Genomic DNA, 14,353 nt, shown 5'->3' on the forward strand with positions numbered 1-14,353 from the left:
CAACCAAATATTCACATAAACACAAAATGTTCAACATTTTTTTAAGTCACTATGCATAGACTAGTGATGGATTGAATATGAAGTCATTTGAAGAGGGGGCCAAAAATGCCCCTTATCATACCTTGTCCTTTGGGAATTATTTTGACCATTTGGTTGTTTATGTGCATGTGCCTGTCCAAAGTTTGGAACTTGTTTTTCAGTGTTTTTTAGTTGGTTTCTGTTTGCTGTATTTTCATGTTGGTTTATAGTTTTCAGTGGCGGATCCAGAAATTTTCATAAGTGGGGGCCCACTGACTGACCTAAGAGGGGGCCCGCTCCAGTCTTGCTTCAGTGATTCACTATATAAGCAACCTAATTTTTTCCCAAAAAGGGGGGCCTGGCCCCCCTGCCTCTCCCCCCCCTAAATCTGCCTCTGTTTTTCACATCAATTAATATATAGTGACCTATAGTTATTAGTCAGTAAGATCGAAGGAAAATTTCATAAAATAGTGATTATTGTTAAAATCAACATTCTTTGGTCTCTGATGGAATGTTTTCTCGTTGACAAGCATATCACATCATTATTTTTAAATAGTACAGTACATAACAGTTCAATGCATAATAACATTCATTTTACTGCACTAAATGCACATTTAGACAAAAGTTTCTTCAGTGACGCTCATTAAGGCAAATATATTTGAAAATCAGAAATTTTAAAGATCAAATGAAACAAAAGGGAACAAAACTAAAGTGAAACCTTGACATGGAATCATAGCTATGCTTAAGGGTAAAAAGTAAAATAACAAAAATACTGAACTTCGCAGGTAAAGATTAAAAATATACAAAGACACATCAGGTCATTTTTCTATTACATTAGTTTTCTGTTTAGATCATTTTATATTTTGTCATGTCTTGAACTTTTATTTGCTTATTGTTCAAGGTCGTATGGTTGCCTATAGTTGCTTACATCTACCTCATTTTGTCTCTTAGACTATTTGATAGTTGTTTCATTGCGCGACAATCTTATCATATGTTATTTTGATACAGTACAATACATAAATGTATATCATAAAATTACATCAAATGAAGAGTAGTGGAATATATAAAAGTCATAGTACAATGCATAAATGTGTATCATAAAAGTTCATAAAATAAAGAATAGTACAATATACTATAGTCTGTAAAAAGTCATTGTTCATTGCATATTTATATCACAAACTTACATCACATTATCTCCTGTACTGTACTTATAAATCATAAATAGGTTTAGTCACAGGACTTTGCAAGATATTTCAGTAGATGGTAATTAAATGTTAAGATTAGTTCAAATACTCAAGTTCTTTATATGTTATATGTCATCATAATGGAACAAAAGTAAATGGTATAATACCTTGTTAAAAAAAATTCTACTTTTACTAAAAATTTATTTTAATTTTAATTTAAACTATAAGTTGATTTTACTGGATGGTCCAAAATTACTGATTGCTGTGCATATCTTATTAAGAAGATAAATTGAATTTTGTCAAGTATGTGCCATTGACATCACAAATATAACCCGATGACTCATTATGTTTAAAACAAATACACACAGGATTCTCCAGTCCATCCTCTTCACTTATCAGTACTTTACTATTCTGTCCATCTTTTGATATTACTATTATTCTATGAAATAGATAGTCTGCTACAATAATGTTACCATAAGTATCTGTACAAAGTCCACTTGGTTCTGATAAATCCTGTGTATATTTCCAGATCTGTTTACTTGATTCATCATAACAGTATACTGCTTTACCATTACAGTCACTATAGATTACTCTGTCATTACAGTAAACAAGGTCCTCCAGGTATGATCCACTCTGAACTTGTATTGACTTCAGTGTATTTCCTTCCAATTCTATAATACGGATTTCATCATCAATCAAACCTACAGCCAGAGAATTATTGTAGAATGATATTCCATAGCATTGTTTGTTTAATGTGATAACTTTGGTAACTGTGTCATTCTCCATATTGAAGATCTTAATGGCTGTCTCATGAGGATAAGTTACGGCTATAGTGTTCTGATTGATCTGTGTAACACTGAAGGCTTCACCAGGTATAGGTAATTGTTTCTGTAGTTTGCCATCAGAAGTAAGTAGGTTAACCTTACCTTCCATTTCCACTACTATAACTCTTCCATCCATCAGACAAATCATGTCACTAATATCATCCTTCTTTATGGTGATCTTTATCTTTGTCTCAATATTCATTGTCATGTTCGTTATGTTGGATTGTACTCTTGACTGTACTTGTGCCTTCTTCTTTACACTCGTTTCTCTATTCAAGGCTGTTTCTGTTTTATCAACAATCACTTCTCCTAGGGATTCTAATGATCCTAACTTGCTCAGTATCTTTTCTATTTCATTATTTTGCATCAATTTGATGCTAAATTCTTTTGCCCTGTCATCTTTTTCCAGATCATCAACATATCTTTGACATTGGTGTACTTGTTGTTCAATCTGATGTACTCCTAGAAATGATTGGAGTTTTGAAGTGTGTGGTATGACTGTATGTAAGTGGTCTTGCATTTCCTTGAAGTTTTTCTGTTTTCCTTCAATTTCAGTTATTAAATCTTTTGCTTTTGATTTTTCCTGATTCCAGATAGTATCTGCCTCATTGCATAATTTCTTCTCTAGGTGGGTTAAATGTTCATTTATGTCCTTGCGAATTTTAAAAATTAATTCTTTTATGTTATCATTTTCTTTTTCACACCTTTTAATGTTTTTTGATTTGTTGTTAATCAATTTATCTAGGAAATGCTTTATAGAGTCAATTTGTTTTTGTACAGATTGTGTGGACTTTTCAATTTTAGTTTTCTCCACCACACTTGCTAAACTTTTTATTCCTGTACACTTTGAATGACTTGTGGAAATACATTCATCACAGCAAGGTATTAAATGACTAGGACAGTACAAGTTGAGTTGTTGACCATGTTTGTCACATTCTGTTTTGATGGCTCTGATGGAGGGTTTATAACTTTTGATATCAACAGTTTTATGATCACGTGTTCCTTTGAATCTTTTGTGATGACTGGAACATGTTGAACATAATCCTTCTTCACAGTTGTAACACCAGATGTCAGCTTTAGTGTTTACTTTTCCTTCTTGACAAGGTCCACACTGTATAGGCTTGCTAGATGCCATGACCTGAATATAAACAAGATGTAAAGTTATTTAACCTATTTGTCAAGGTCCAAATTGTTCAACATACTAGCTACAACAATAGACAAATGTATTATAAAATTGAGAATGGAAATGGGAAATATGTCAAAGAGACAACAACCTGACCAAAGAGCAGATAACAGCCAAAGGCCACCAATGGGTCTTCAATGCAGTGAGAAAATCCCTCACCTGGAGGCGTGCTTCAGGTGGCCCCTAAACAAAAATGTATACATGTAATAGTTCAGTGATAATGGACGTCATACTAAACTGTATATACTAAATTTCAATCTTACTATATATCTGAAGACGACCTCTGACAAGCTTAATGAAAATTTTGATTTCAAATATATTTGCTTCAACTCGTAAAGCATTCTACTGTAAGGAAAAAGAAGAAAAGGAAAAGTAAGCTGGTTACACTTACTGAAACTGTAATGAGATGATTATAGCTGTAAATTTTCTCCTGGACAATATCTATGTACGTTTTGGCATTAAAGGATATCAACAGGTTTTAGGTATTCCTATGGGCACCAAATGAAACCATTTAATTATAATAGCAGACTATTTCTGTATATTTATGAATCAGAGTTTTTGGCCAATCTTGGTCAAGATCCATTTTTAATTACATTTAATTGATAATTTTAAAATCACTTACTGTGGTCACCTTGATGATTCATGGTTTAACAATAATGATATTTTGCTTAAAATAACAGGAATTTTATACCGGTAATTTTACTGCAGAAATATACCCAAGATAACTTTACATAAATCTTATACATACAGCAATAATTGTCCCTTTCTAGATTGAAATATTTCAGTTTCTCACTAGAATCTGTGTACAAGAATTTACAACAAAAGAGCTTATTTTTCATCAATAGTTAACTTCCCCTTTTTAGAAGGTAATGCATGTTCTTTTGGTCTCTTCTTATGATATGTATATTTTATAACTTGTTGCTCTGCCAATGTCTGTAGTCACATTTTAGATATCAGTGAACAAAATTTACGTGTAACTGGTAAATTATTAAATAAGGAATTTTGTTACCACAAATTAATTAAAAACCTTTACTAAGGCTTTTGTAGATACAAAGATTTGATATAAAGGAAAGTTTGGCTGAACCGGTAGATTCTTGTTTGAAATTGGATATCTCACCCTAAATTTTAGAGTAATTTTGTGTATAAAGCAAGTTAATTTAGATATGAACCAGTTATTTTGCATAAACATATTCTCAACTTTTATCTTCCGCTGACAGATATATACACAGTTTTTAGATCACCTGGCCCGAAGGGCAGAGTGAGATTTTCTCATCACTTGGCGTCCGTCATCGTTAACTTTTACAAAAATCTTCTCATCTGAAACTACTGGGCCAAATTTAACCAAACTTGGCCACAATCATCATTGGGGTATCTAGTTTAAAAAATGTGTGGCGTGACCCAGCCAACCAACCAAGATGGCCGCTAAAAATAGAACATAGGGGTAAAATGTAGATTTTGGCTTATAACTCTGAAACTAAAGCATTAAGAGCATTCAGACATGAGGTTAAAGTGTTTTGCAAGTCAAGATCTATCTGCCCTGAAATTTTCAGATGAATCGGACAACCGATTGTTGGGTTGCTGCCCCTGAATTGGTAATTTTTAAGGAAATTTTGCTGTTTTTATGCCCCATTTATGGGCATTATGTTTTCTGGTCTGTGCGTCCGTTCGTCCGTCCGTTTGTCCGTTTGTTCGTTCGTCCGTCCGTTCGTTCGTTCGTTCGTCTGTCCCGCTTCAGGTTAAAGTTTTTGGTCGAGGTAGTTTTTGATGAAGTTGAAGTCTAATCAACTTGAAACTTAGTACATATGTTCTGTATGATATGATCTTTCTAATTTTAATTCCAAATTAGAGATTTAACCCCATTTTCACGGTCCACTGAACATAGAAAATGATAGTGCGGATGGGGCATCCGTGTACTGGGGACACATTCTTGTTAGTTATTATCTTGAATATTATTATAGATAGAGATAAATTGTAAACAGCAATAATGTTCAGCAAAGTAAGATCAACAAATAAGTCAACATGACCAAAATGGTCAATTGACCCCCTTAGGAGTTATTGTTCTTTATAGTCAATTTTTAATAATTTTCATAAATTTTGTAAATTTTTGTAAATTTTAACAAACTATTTTCCTCTGTAACTAATGGGCCAAGTTCATTATAAATAGAGATAATTGTAAGAAGCAAGAATGTTCAGTTAAGTAAGATCTACAAACATATCAACATCACCAAAACACAATTTTGTCATTAATCCATCTGTGTCCTTTGTTTAATATGCACATAGACCAAGGTGAGCTACACAGGCTCTTAAGAGCCTCTAGTTATAAATTGTGGTTTTAACTGATAAATCTGGTTGCGTAATGACGTATATTTGCATTGGATGTACAGTCCCTTGTGACGGATATTTCAGTAAAATATAACACTGATAAATCCTTTTAGGTTGGAAAAATTGTTGAAGAAATCCTGAATGATGAACTAATTAAAACAGGTTTTACAAATGAATAATCTAACAACTCGTAACTTCCTAAAGTTGAGGAAGAGACACAATATAATTTATTGTTAACACATTTGAATTGTTTTACATTTGTCATTTAGGGGCCTTTTATAGCTGACTATGCATTATGGGCTTTGCTTAATTATTACTGAAGGCCGTACTGTGACATATAGTTGTTAATTTTTGTGTCATTCTGTCTCTTGTAAAGAGTTGTTTCATTAGCAATCATACCACATATATTAGCAATGTTGCTGTCACAATGTTGGTGTCATTAATGTTGTGTTGTATTTCACTGTTCTCCCAGGTTACGGGAAGGTTGAGCACTCACAAACCTGGTTTAAACCTGCCTCATTTTTACAGATGTTGTTTACCATGCTGGAAATTGAGAAACGATCCTGGTAAAAATTATCTATCCTTTAAATAAATTTTTCTAAAAGGTTGCCAATTCAACACTGTCATTAGATCTTTGAATATTGTTTTTATTGGTATTAATATTGATTTTGTTATCAGTAAATTAAAAGCAAACTAAATATTATTGTTATATGATACATATGCACTTTTATGGATCTACAATCTGACCACTCCTGTATCTTGGCATTGCACAAGGTCATGTTGTTCTCTGACTGTTTATGATGTCTTTACACTAAATCCATTGAATGTTGGATGTGTACTGATTGATAATTTAGTCGGTTGCGGAGGGTATAATGGTTTTGACCCGTCAGTCCGTCCGTCAGTCCTGTTTCTTGTCATCGCAACTCTCAAACCACACAATAGAATTTCAAGAAACCTTTTCAGATAATAAGGACATACTATGTAGTTGTGCATATCGACGGGAAATTGCGATTCAATTTTTTTTCTAGGAGTTACGCCCCTTTGAACTTATTTACTTTAATGTACTACTGCAACAGTTTGTCATCGTAACTCCTCTCAAACCACAAAACAGAATTTCACGAAACCTTTTCAGATAATAAGGACATACTATGTAGTTGTGCATATCGACGGGAAATTGCGATTCAATTTTTTTCTAGGAGTTACGCCCCTTTGAACTTATTTACTGTAATGTACTACTGCAACAGTTTGTCATCGCAACTCCTCTCAAACCACACAACAGAATTTCACGAAACCTTTTCAGATAATAAGGACATACTATGTAGTTGTGCATATCGACGGGAAATTGCGATTCAATTTTTTTTTCTAGGAGTTATGCCCCTTTGAACTTATTTACTCTAATGTACTACTGCAACAGTTTGTCATTGCAACTCCTCTCAAACCACACAACAGAATTTCACGAAACCTTTTCAGATAATAAGGACATACTATGTAGCGACTGTAGCAGCCCTATGTTCCACAAGGAACGAAGAGGATTAAGTCAAGTAAGTCATGTAGTTGTGCATATCGACAGGAAATTGCGATTCAATTTTTTTTCTAGGAGTTACGCCCCTTTGAACTTATTTGCCTCACTATACTGTTGACTCCTCTCGCTTGGAATTTATGTACTACTGCAACAGTTTGTCATCGCAACTCCTCTCAAACCACACAACAGAATTTCACAAAACCATTTTAGATGAAAAGGACATATTATTTAGTTGTGCATATCGACAGGAAATTACGATTCATTTTTTTCTTCTAGGAGTTACGCCCCTTTGAACTTATTTGCTTCCATGTACTTCTGTAACAGTTTGTCATCTTAACTCCTCTGAAACCACACAACAGAATTTCATGAAATTTTGTAGATAATAAGGGCATACTATGTAGATGTGCATATTGAAGGGAAATTATTATTCAATATTTTTTCTTATACAATTTTTTTTCCAACACTTATTTCATTTCTCTAATGACAATGTTGGGACGTGGGGTATGTGAGCGTGCTCACTAAGGTTCTTTAATTGTTAATGGCTTTGAACTAGCTGTCAATAACTGTGAGTACTCTCAGATCTGTACTTAGTGTCTTTAGCTCACCTGGCCTAAAAGGCCATGTGAGCTTTTCTCATCACTTGGCGTCCGTCGTCGTCGTCGTCGTCGTCGTCGTCGTCGTCGTCGTCGTCGTCGTCGTCGTCGTTAACAATTTTTCAAACATCTTCTCTGAAACTACTGAATGGATTTGAATGAAACTTAACATGATTGTTCCTTAGTATATCCTGCACAAAATGTGCGCTTCCATTTTTGATCCGTCAAAAAACATGGCCGCCGTTACTTAAAATAGAACATAGGGGTCAAATGCAGTTTTTGGCTTATATGTCAAAAACGAAAGCATTTAGAGCAAATCTGACATGGGGGTAAAAATGTTCATTAGGTCAAGATCTATCAGCCCTGAAATTTTCAGATGAATCAAACAAACCATTGTTGGGTTGCTGCCACTTAATTGGTAATTTTAAGGAAATTTTGCAGTTTTTGGTCATTATCTTGAATATTATTATAGATAAAGATAAACTGTAAACAGCAAAAAAGATCAGCAAAGTAAGATCTACAAATAAGTTAATATGACCAAAATTGTCAATTGACCCCTTAAGGGGTTATTGTCCTTTAATGACAATTTTTCACAATTTGTTCATCATATTTGCTAACTTTAAAAAATCTTCTCCTCTGAAACTACTGAATGGATTTGGTTAAAACTTAGCATGGTTGTTCCTTAGATTATCCTGCACAAAGTGTGTGCTTTGATTTTTGATCCGTCAAAAAACATGGCTGCTGTTACTTAAAATAGAACATAGGGGTCAAATGCAGTTTTTGGCTTATATCTCAAAAACGAAAGCATTAAGAGCAAATCTGACATGGAGTAAAAATGTTCATTAGGTCAAGATCTATCAGCCCTGAAATTTTCAGATGAATCAAACATCCAATTGTTGGGTTGCTGCCACTTAATTGGTAATTTTAAGGAAATTTTGCAGTTTTTGGTCATTATCTTGAATATTATTATAGATAAAGATAAACTGTAAACAGCAAAAAAGATCAGCAAAGTAAGATCTACAAATAAGTCAATTTGACAAAAATTGTCAATTGACCCCTTAAGGGGTTATTGTCCTTTAATGACAATTTTTCACAATTTGTTCATCATATTTGCTAACTTTAAAAAATCTTCTCCTCTGAAACTACTGAATGGATTTGGTTAAAACTTAGCATGGTTGTTCCTTAGATTATCCTGCACAAAGTGTGTGCTTTGATTTTTGATCCGTCAAAAAACATGGCCGCCATTACTTAAAATAGAACATAGGGGTCAAATGCAGTTTTTGGCTTATATCTCAAAAACGAAAGCATTAAGAGAAAATCTGACAAGGAGTAAAAATGTTCATTAGGTCAATATCTATCAGCCCTGAAATTTTCAGATGAATCAAACATCCAATTGTTGGGTTGCTGCCACTTAATTGGTAATTTTAAGGAAATTTTGCAGTTTTTGGTCATTATCTTGAATATTATTATAGATAAAGATAAACTGTAAACAGCAAATATGATCAGCAAAGTAAGATCTTCAAATTAGTCAATTTGACCAAAATTGTCAATTGACCTCTTTAGGAATTATTGCCCTTTAAAGACTTTTTTCACAATTTGTTCATCATGTTGACTTACTTTAAAAAAATCTTCTCTTATGAAACTGCTGTATCAATTTCAGCCAAACTTAGGCTAAATGAGTTTCAGAGTTTCAGAGTATCTAGTATAAATTTTATATTTCATTTCCTTGTATGTCAAGAAACATAGCTCCTATGGCTAAAATAGAACATAGGAGAAAATGATTTTTTTTTGCTTTTGAAGAAAATAGGACGATTCAAAGAACATTTAAATAAATTGAAAAGCCAAAATAATCATTGATGAGAGATTAAACCAAAAAAATTCAGGTGAGCGATTCAGGCTCTTGAGAGCCTCTTGTTTTGTTGTTGGGATGTACAAGTACCCAGTCACGTCCACATGTTTTTGTTATATGTATTTCTATCTGTATCTATCTGATGAGTCGAGCCTTTTTCAACTGATTTTTATTGTTCATTCTTATGTTGTACTGTTACACCCTCCCAGGTTAGGGGAGGGTTGGGATCCCGCTAACATGTTTAACCCCGCCACATTCTGTATGTATGTGTCTGTCCAAAGTCAGAAGCCTGTAATTCAGTGGTTGTCGTTTGTTGCGTTGTTTCATATTTGTTTTTTTCTTTCAATTTTATGCCCCACCTACGATAGTAGAGGGGCATTATGTTTTCTGGTCTGCGTCGTTTCGTCTGTTCGTTCGTCCGTCCGTTCGTCTGTCCCACTTCAAGTTTTTGGTCAAGGTAGTTTTCGATGAAGTTGAAGTCCAATCAACTTGAAACTTAGTACACATGTTCCCTATGATATGATCTTTCAACCGTAATTTAAATGCCAAATTAGATTTTTTTCACTCCAATTTCATGGTCCACTGAACATAGAAAATGATAGTGCGAGTGGGGCATCCGTGTACTTTGGACACATTCTTGTTTGTACATTTATTAGGCCGTTAGTTTTTCTTGTTTTTCTTGTTTTAAATTAGTTATTTCAGGGCCTTCTATAGCTGACTATGGGGTATGGGCTTTACTCATTGTTGAAGGCTGTACAGTGACCTATAGCTCTTAATTTCTGTGTCATTTGGTCTCTTGTGTAGAGCTGTCTCATTGGCAATCATACCACATCTTCTTTTTTATCCATTATGTGCCTGTCCCAAGTCAGGAGTCTGTGATTCAGTTGTTGTTGTTGGTTTTTGTCTGTCCTATTTGTTTATTGTAAATTGGATTGTATGAATTATAATGTGAGTTTGACGAAAACCCAAAGTATGGTTAACAATTCATAGATAATCTGCGATTTTAGGTGGGGTTGGATTTGCCCAGTCTTTAGTTTTCTATGTTGCATTTTGTCTTTTGGTCATGTTTTTTTTTTGTCACTTGGTTTTCTACTTCTGATTTCTGAATGCCCTTCAATATCTTTTACTTCTCTTTAAATATAGTTATTTTTTAATATGACAGTTGTTTTCCGTTCATTTGATGTATTCAAGCTTTTGATTTTGCCATTTGATATGGAACTTTCATTTGGTATTTTCCTTGGAGTTCGGTTTTTTTAGGAGATAACTGTATTGTATTTTAAGCTCCGACAGCATCAATTGGGGATTTGATGGTCGCAAATTAAGTTTACTGGCGACGCGTTAGCGGAGACAGTAAACGGGTATTTGCGACCATCAAATCCCAAATTGATGCCGTCGGAGCTTTAAATACAATATTGTTATCTCCATTCTAATGAAACTGACAGAAAACAACGTTAAAACATGCATTTAAAATCTGTCATATGCCGTCTGCGCTTGCGCGTACGTCCCATAGCATCAATTGTCAATTGATGCCATGTAAGAAAGTCACGTTATCCAATCAAAATGAACGTTACAAACGTTGTTGCATTAGAATTGTTATTTTACTTTTTACTAATAAATATTGTATCAAAGTTTGCATGTAGTAACTGATTCATAGCTCAATATTTGTAAAAAAAAAATGTTAAAACAACAAAGCTAATTGGAATGAACTTAGTCTTGATATCTTTTATAGAGCCAAAATAAAACGCTGCAACCAATCAAAATGCTACAGAAGAAGGGGGTAAAATTATCAATAGCAATTAATTAAAGAAACATAAATAAATCATGTAAAGGGACAGTTGCTTTTAATCTGTTGTGAAAATAGCACTTGTTATCTCCTTTATGGAATTATAGTTTGGTAATCCAGCTTACTTGACCACAGAATCATGCATTAATACTAAAAAATAATAAAAACAATCTGAAGTAGAGCAAATTGTTACAAAGTTAAATATGCTTAAAGATTTTATTGAGATATTGATAAAGGGGTTATTCTTGATATTAGGCACAGATACTAGATGAGCAGTACAGGCTCTATGGAGTCTTTAACACAGGGAACCCCTCTGCAGTTAATACCAACCAAAGTATTGAATAGAATAGTTAAGATTTTCATTTTAAAATTAAAAGGAGAAGAGTAATTTTACAATAAGTACCTTTTGATGTTGTTATAACTTCAGCTGTGTGTTGACTAGGGAAATTTATTTTCTGCGCTGTTTCTCAAATTGCTGACCAACCAGGAAGTTAATTGGGACATGTTTATACCTGATTCAGGTTATTTAAATATTTAAATGACACAGAATATACCTGACCGAATTAGTAAAATTGATACCTGTTGTTAATAATTGATTATTTTAGAGAGATTTAAATTTTATCTTAGACTATATAACAATCGTTCTAGATCCAAAATCATTTCTGATGGTTTAAATGCATTAACAATCTTTTTAAAAATCTTCTCCTCTGAAACTATTATACCAGTTTAATTTTATTCTGGTCCCTGAAAAACATTGCCTCCATGGGATTGGCTATAGATAGAACATAAAAGGTAAAATGTAAATATTGTTTCTATTGTGAAAATCATATTGGAAAGAAAATTATACTGAAAGGACAAAAATGTTCGAAATGGAAAGATCTATATAAGATTTTAATACTTCCTATTTTCACCAAAATTATCAGATGGCTTCTTAAATGATTTTAAATGAATTTCTGTTTGTATCTGTTATCTTAAAAATCATATTAACTGTTAATGTGAATGATCAGCAATACAACAAAAATTCAAATATTGCAGAAACTATTGGATGACTCCCTAAGGAGTTATTGCCCTTTTTAAAAAGGCCTTTTTTACTGATATTAGTTTTTTGTATAGTATCTCAAAAGCTTTATCAGATAGATTGAAACTTTAAACTGCACAAATCATCAGCAATAGTAGATCTTCTTAAATGGCAATACAACCAAAACATTGGATGAATCTTTGAGAAATTATTGAGTATTTCTTTTGCCATTTTTTCATTGTTTCAAAGATATTAGAACTACCATGAAACTACTGAACCGATTTTCACCAAAATAGATGTCAATGATCCTTACATTATATATTTTCATGGATTGAGGAAATGCTATTTTTTGTAGACACTAAGTCACTAGATTTATTTTGTAGACACTAGGTCACTAGATTTATTTGTAGACACTAGGTCACTAGATTTATTTTTGTAGACACTAGGTCACTAGATTTTTTTTGTAGACACTAGGTCACTAGATTTTTTTTGTAGACACTAGGTCACTAGATTTATTTTGTAGACACTAGGTCACTAGACTTATTTTTGTAGACACTAGGTCACTAGATTTTTTTTGTAGACACTAGGTCACTAGATTTATTTTGTAGACACTAGGTCACTAGATTTATTTTTGTAGACACTAGGTCACTAGATTTTTTTTGTAGACACTAGGTCACTAGATTTTTTTTGTAGACACTAGGTCACTAGATTTATTTTGTAGACACTAGGTCACTAGATTTTTTTTGTAGACACTAGGTCAGTAGATTTATTTTGTAGACACTAGGTCACTAGATTTTTTTTGTAGACATTAGGTCACTAGATTTATTTTGTAGACACTAGGTCACTAGATTTTTTTTGTAGACACTAGGTCACTAGATTTTTTTTTGTAGACACTAGGTCACTAGATTTATTTTGTAGACACTAGGTCACTAGATTTTTTTTGTAGACACTAGGTCACTAGATTTTTTTTGTAGACACTAGGTCACTAGATTTTTTTTTGCCTGTGGAAATTATTAAGTTTGTGGAGCAATAATGTTAAAGGTTCACCTAAAGTGTACTAAAGTGTAAATAAAGGCTACAGTAGTATACTGCTGTTCAAAAGTCATGAATCAATTGAGAGAAAACAAATCCGGGTTACAAACTAAAACTGAGAGAAACACATCAACTACAATACTAAAATACCTGAAAATAAGTAACCTACAAAATATATATAATTAACAGTTCTTGCAATTTTATCAAACTTTTTTCACACATTTTGCAAATTTGCATTGTATATTTAAAAAAGTCTTTGTCTTTTAAATAACAATTTTCTTTTTAAGGTCTCACTTTTGGAGCTCGATCTAATATAAATGGAACAAGAGAAGGCCATACATGTGTATACAAATATGACAAATATCCTTTTCATGCTATTGGCTGTGTGTCATATCTATGGAAACCAGAGACCAATCAAGATGAATCTAATCTAATTAGTAGACAGTTGTGGATTTGGTGTCATCCATCATGTTACAATGAATTGTGGGAAGAGTTAAAAATCTGTTTTAAACCTGAAAATAGAGATTCAGACATTTCTGAATTACACCAGCAGACATTTTCATCAGGGGAGATAACTGTTATCTCATTGAAGGACACTTTAAATCGTCATCGCCTGATTGGTCCATCATCAAATCAGATTTTGTACCAGGTTCTTAAACCTGCAAATATTCTAAAGAAAGAGGCAAGTGAGCAATGGTGGCAGAAATACTATCAGATTCCATCAAAAAGTCTGGCTTACACCCAACAAGGAGAGTTTATTGAAAGTTTGGATAAAACACCTTCACCAGGAGAATATACTCCTTATTCTGTGATTGGGGTGACTGTAGGGGACCCTAGAATATCTAGACCAGATAGAAAAACTAAAGTAACAAAAATCAAAGGTATGATGTACAAATTTAAAAATAATTATCTCATGCCATGCTCTATGCTCATTATATATATATATATATATAAAAGAAGATGAGGTATGATTGATAATGAGACAACACTACACAAGAGACCAAATGACACACAAATTATCATTA

The 14,353-nt window shown here is 33.1% G+C and overlaps 3 protein-coding genes across 7 annotated transcripts in view; 1 reads left to right on the forward strand and 2 right to left on the reverse strand.

Annotated features, from left to right (window-relative positions):
- The window catches only part of LOC143059924 (acyl-protein thioesterase 2-like), a 147,947-nt gene that overhangs the window by 51,254 nt on the left and 82,340 nt on the right, over window positions 1-14,353 (reverse strand). The gene's annotated exons all lie outside the window — the stretch shown is intronic.
- Window positions 1-14,353, forward strand: part of LOC143059853 (ribonucleases P/MRP protein subunit POP1-like) — an 88,159-nt gene that overhangs the window by 19,939 nt on the left and 53,867 nt on the right. For 3 of the 4 annotated variants that reach the window (XM_076233427.1, XM_076233430.1, XM_076233444.1), the window contains one exon: window positions 13,616-14,209. The exons of the other annotated variant lie outside the window; for it this stretch is intronic. In XM_076233427.1, coding sequence (XP_076089542.1) covers window positions 13,616-14,209 — 594 coding nt within the window. The remainder of the gene's footprint in view (window positions 1-13,615; window positions 14,210-14,353) is intronic. 4 annotated transcript variants of the gene reach the window in all.
- LOC143059889 (uncharacterized) lies at window positions 1,097-11,799 on the reverse strand. Its single transcript, XM_076233478.1, has 2 exons — window positions 11,682-11,799; window positions 1,097-3,164 (listed from the first exon to the last, which is right to left on the reverse strand). Exon 2 carries the CDS (start codon window positions 3,159-3,161, stop codon window positions 1,479-1,481), a length of 1,683 nt encoding a protein of 560 aa, XP_076089593.1. The 5' UTR covers window positions 3,162-3,164; window positions 11,682-11,799; the 3' UTR covers window positions 1,097-1,478.

This window comes from Mytilus galloprovincialis, chromosome 1 (assembly GCF_965363235.1).
Source record: "Mytilus galloprovincialis chromosome 1, xbMytGall1.hap1.1, whole genome shotgun sequence".
Lineage (NCBI taxonomy): Eukaryota > Metazoa > Mollusca > Bivalvia > Mytilida > Mytilidae > Mytilus > Mytilus galloprovincialis.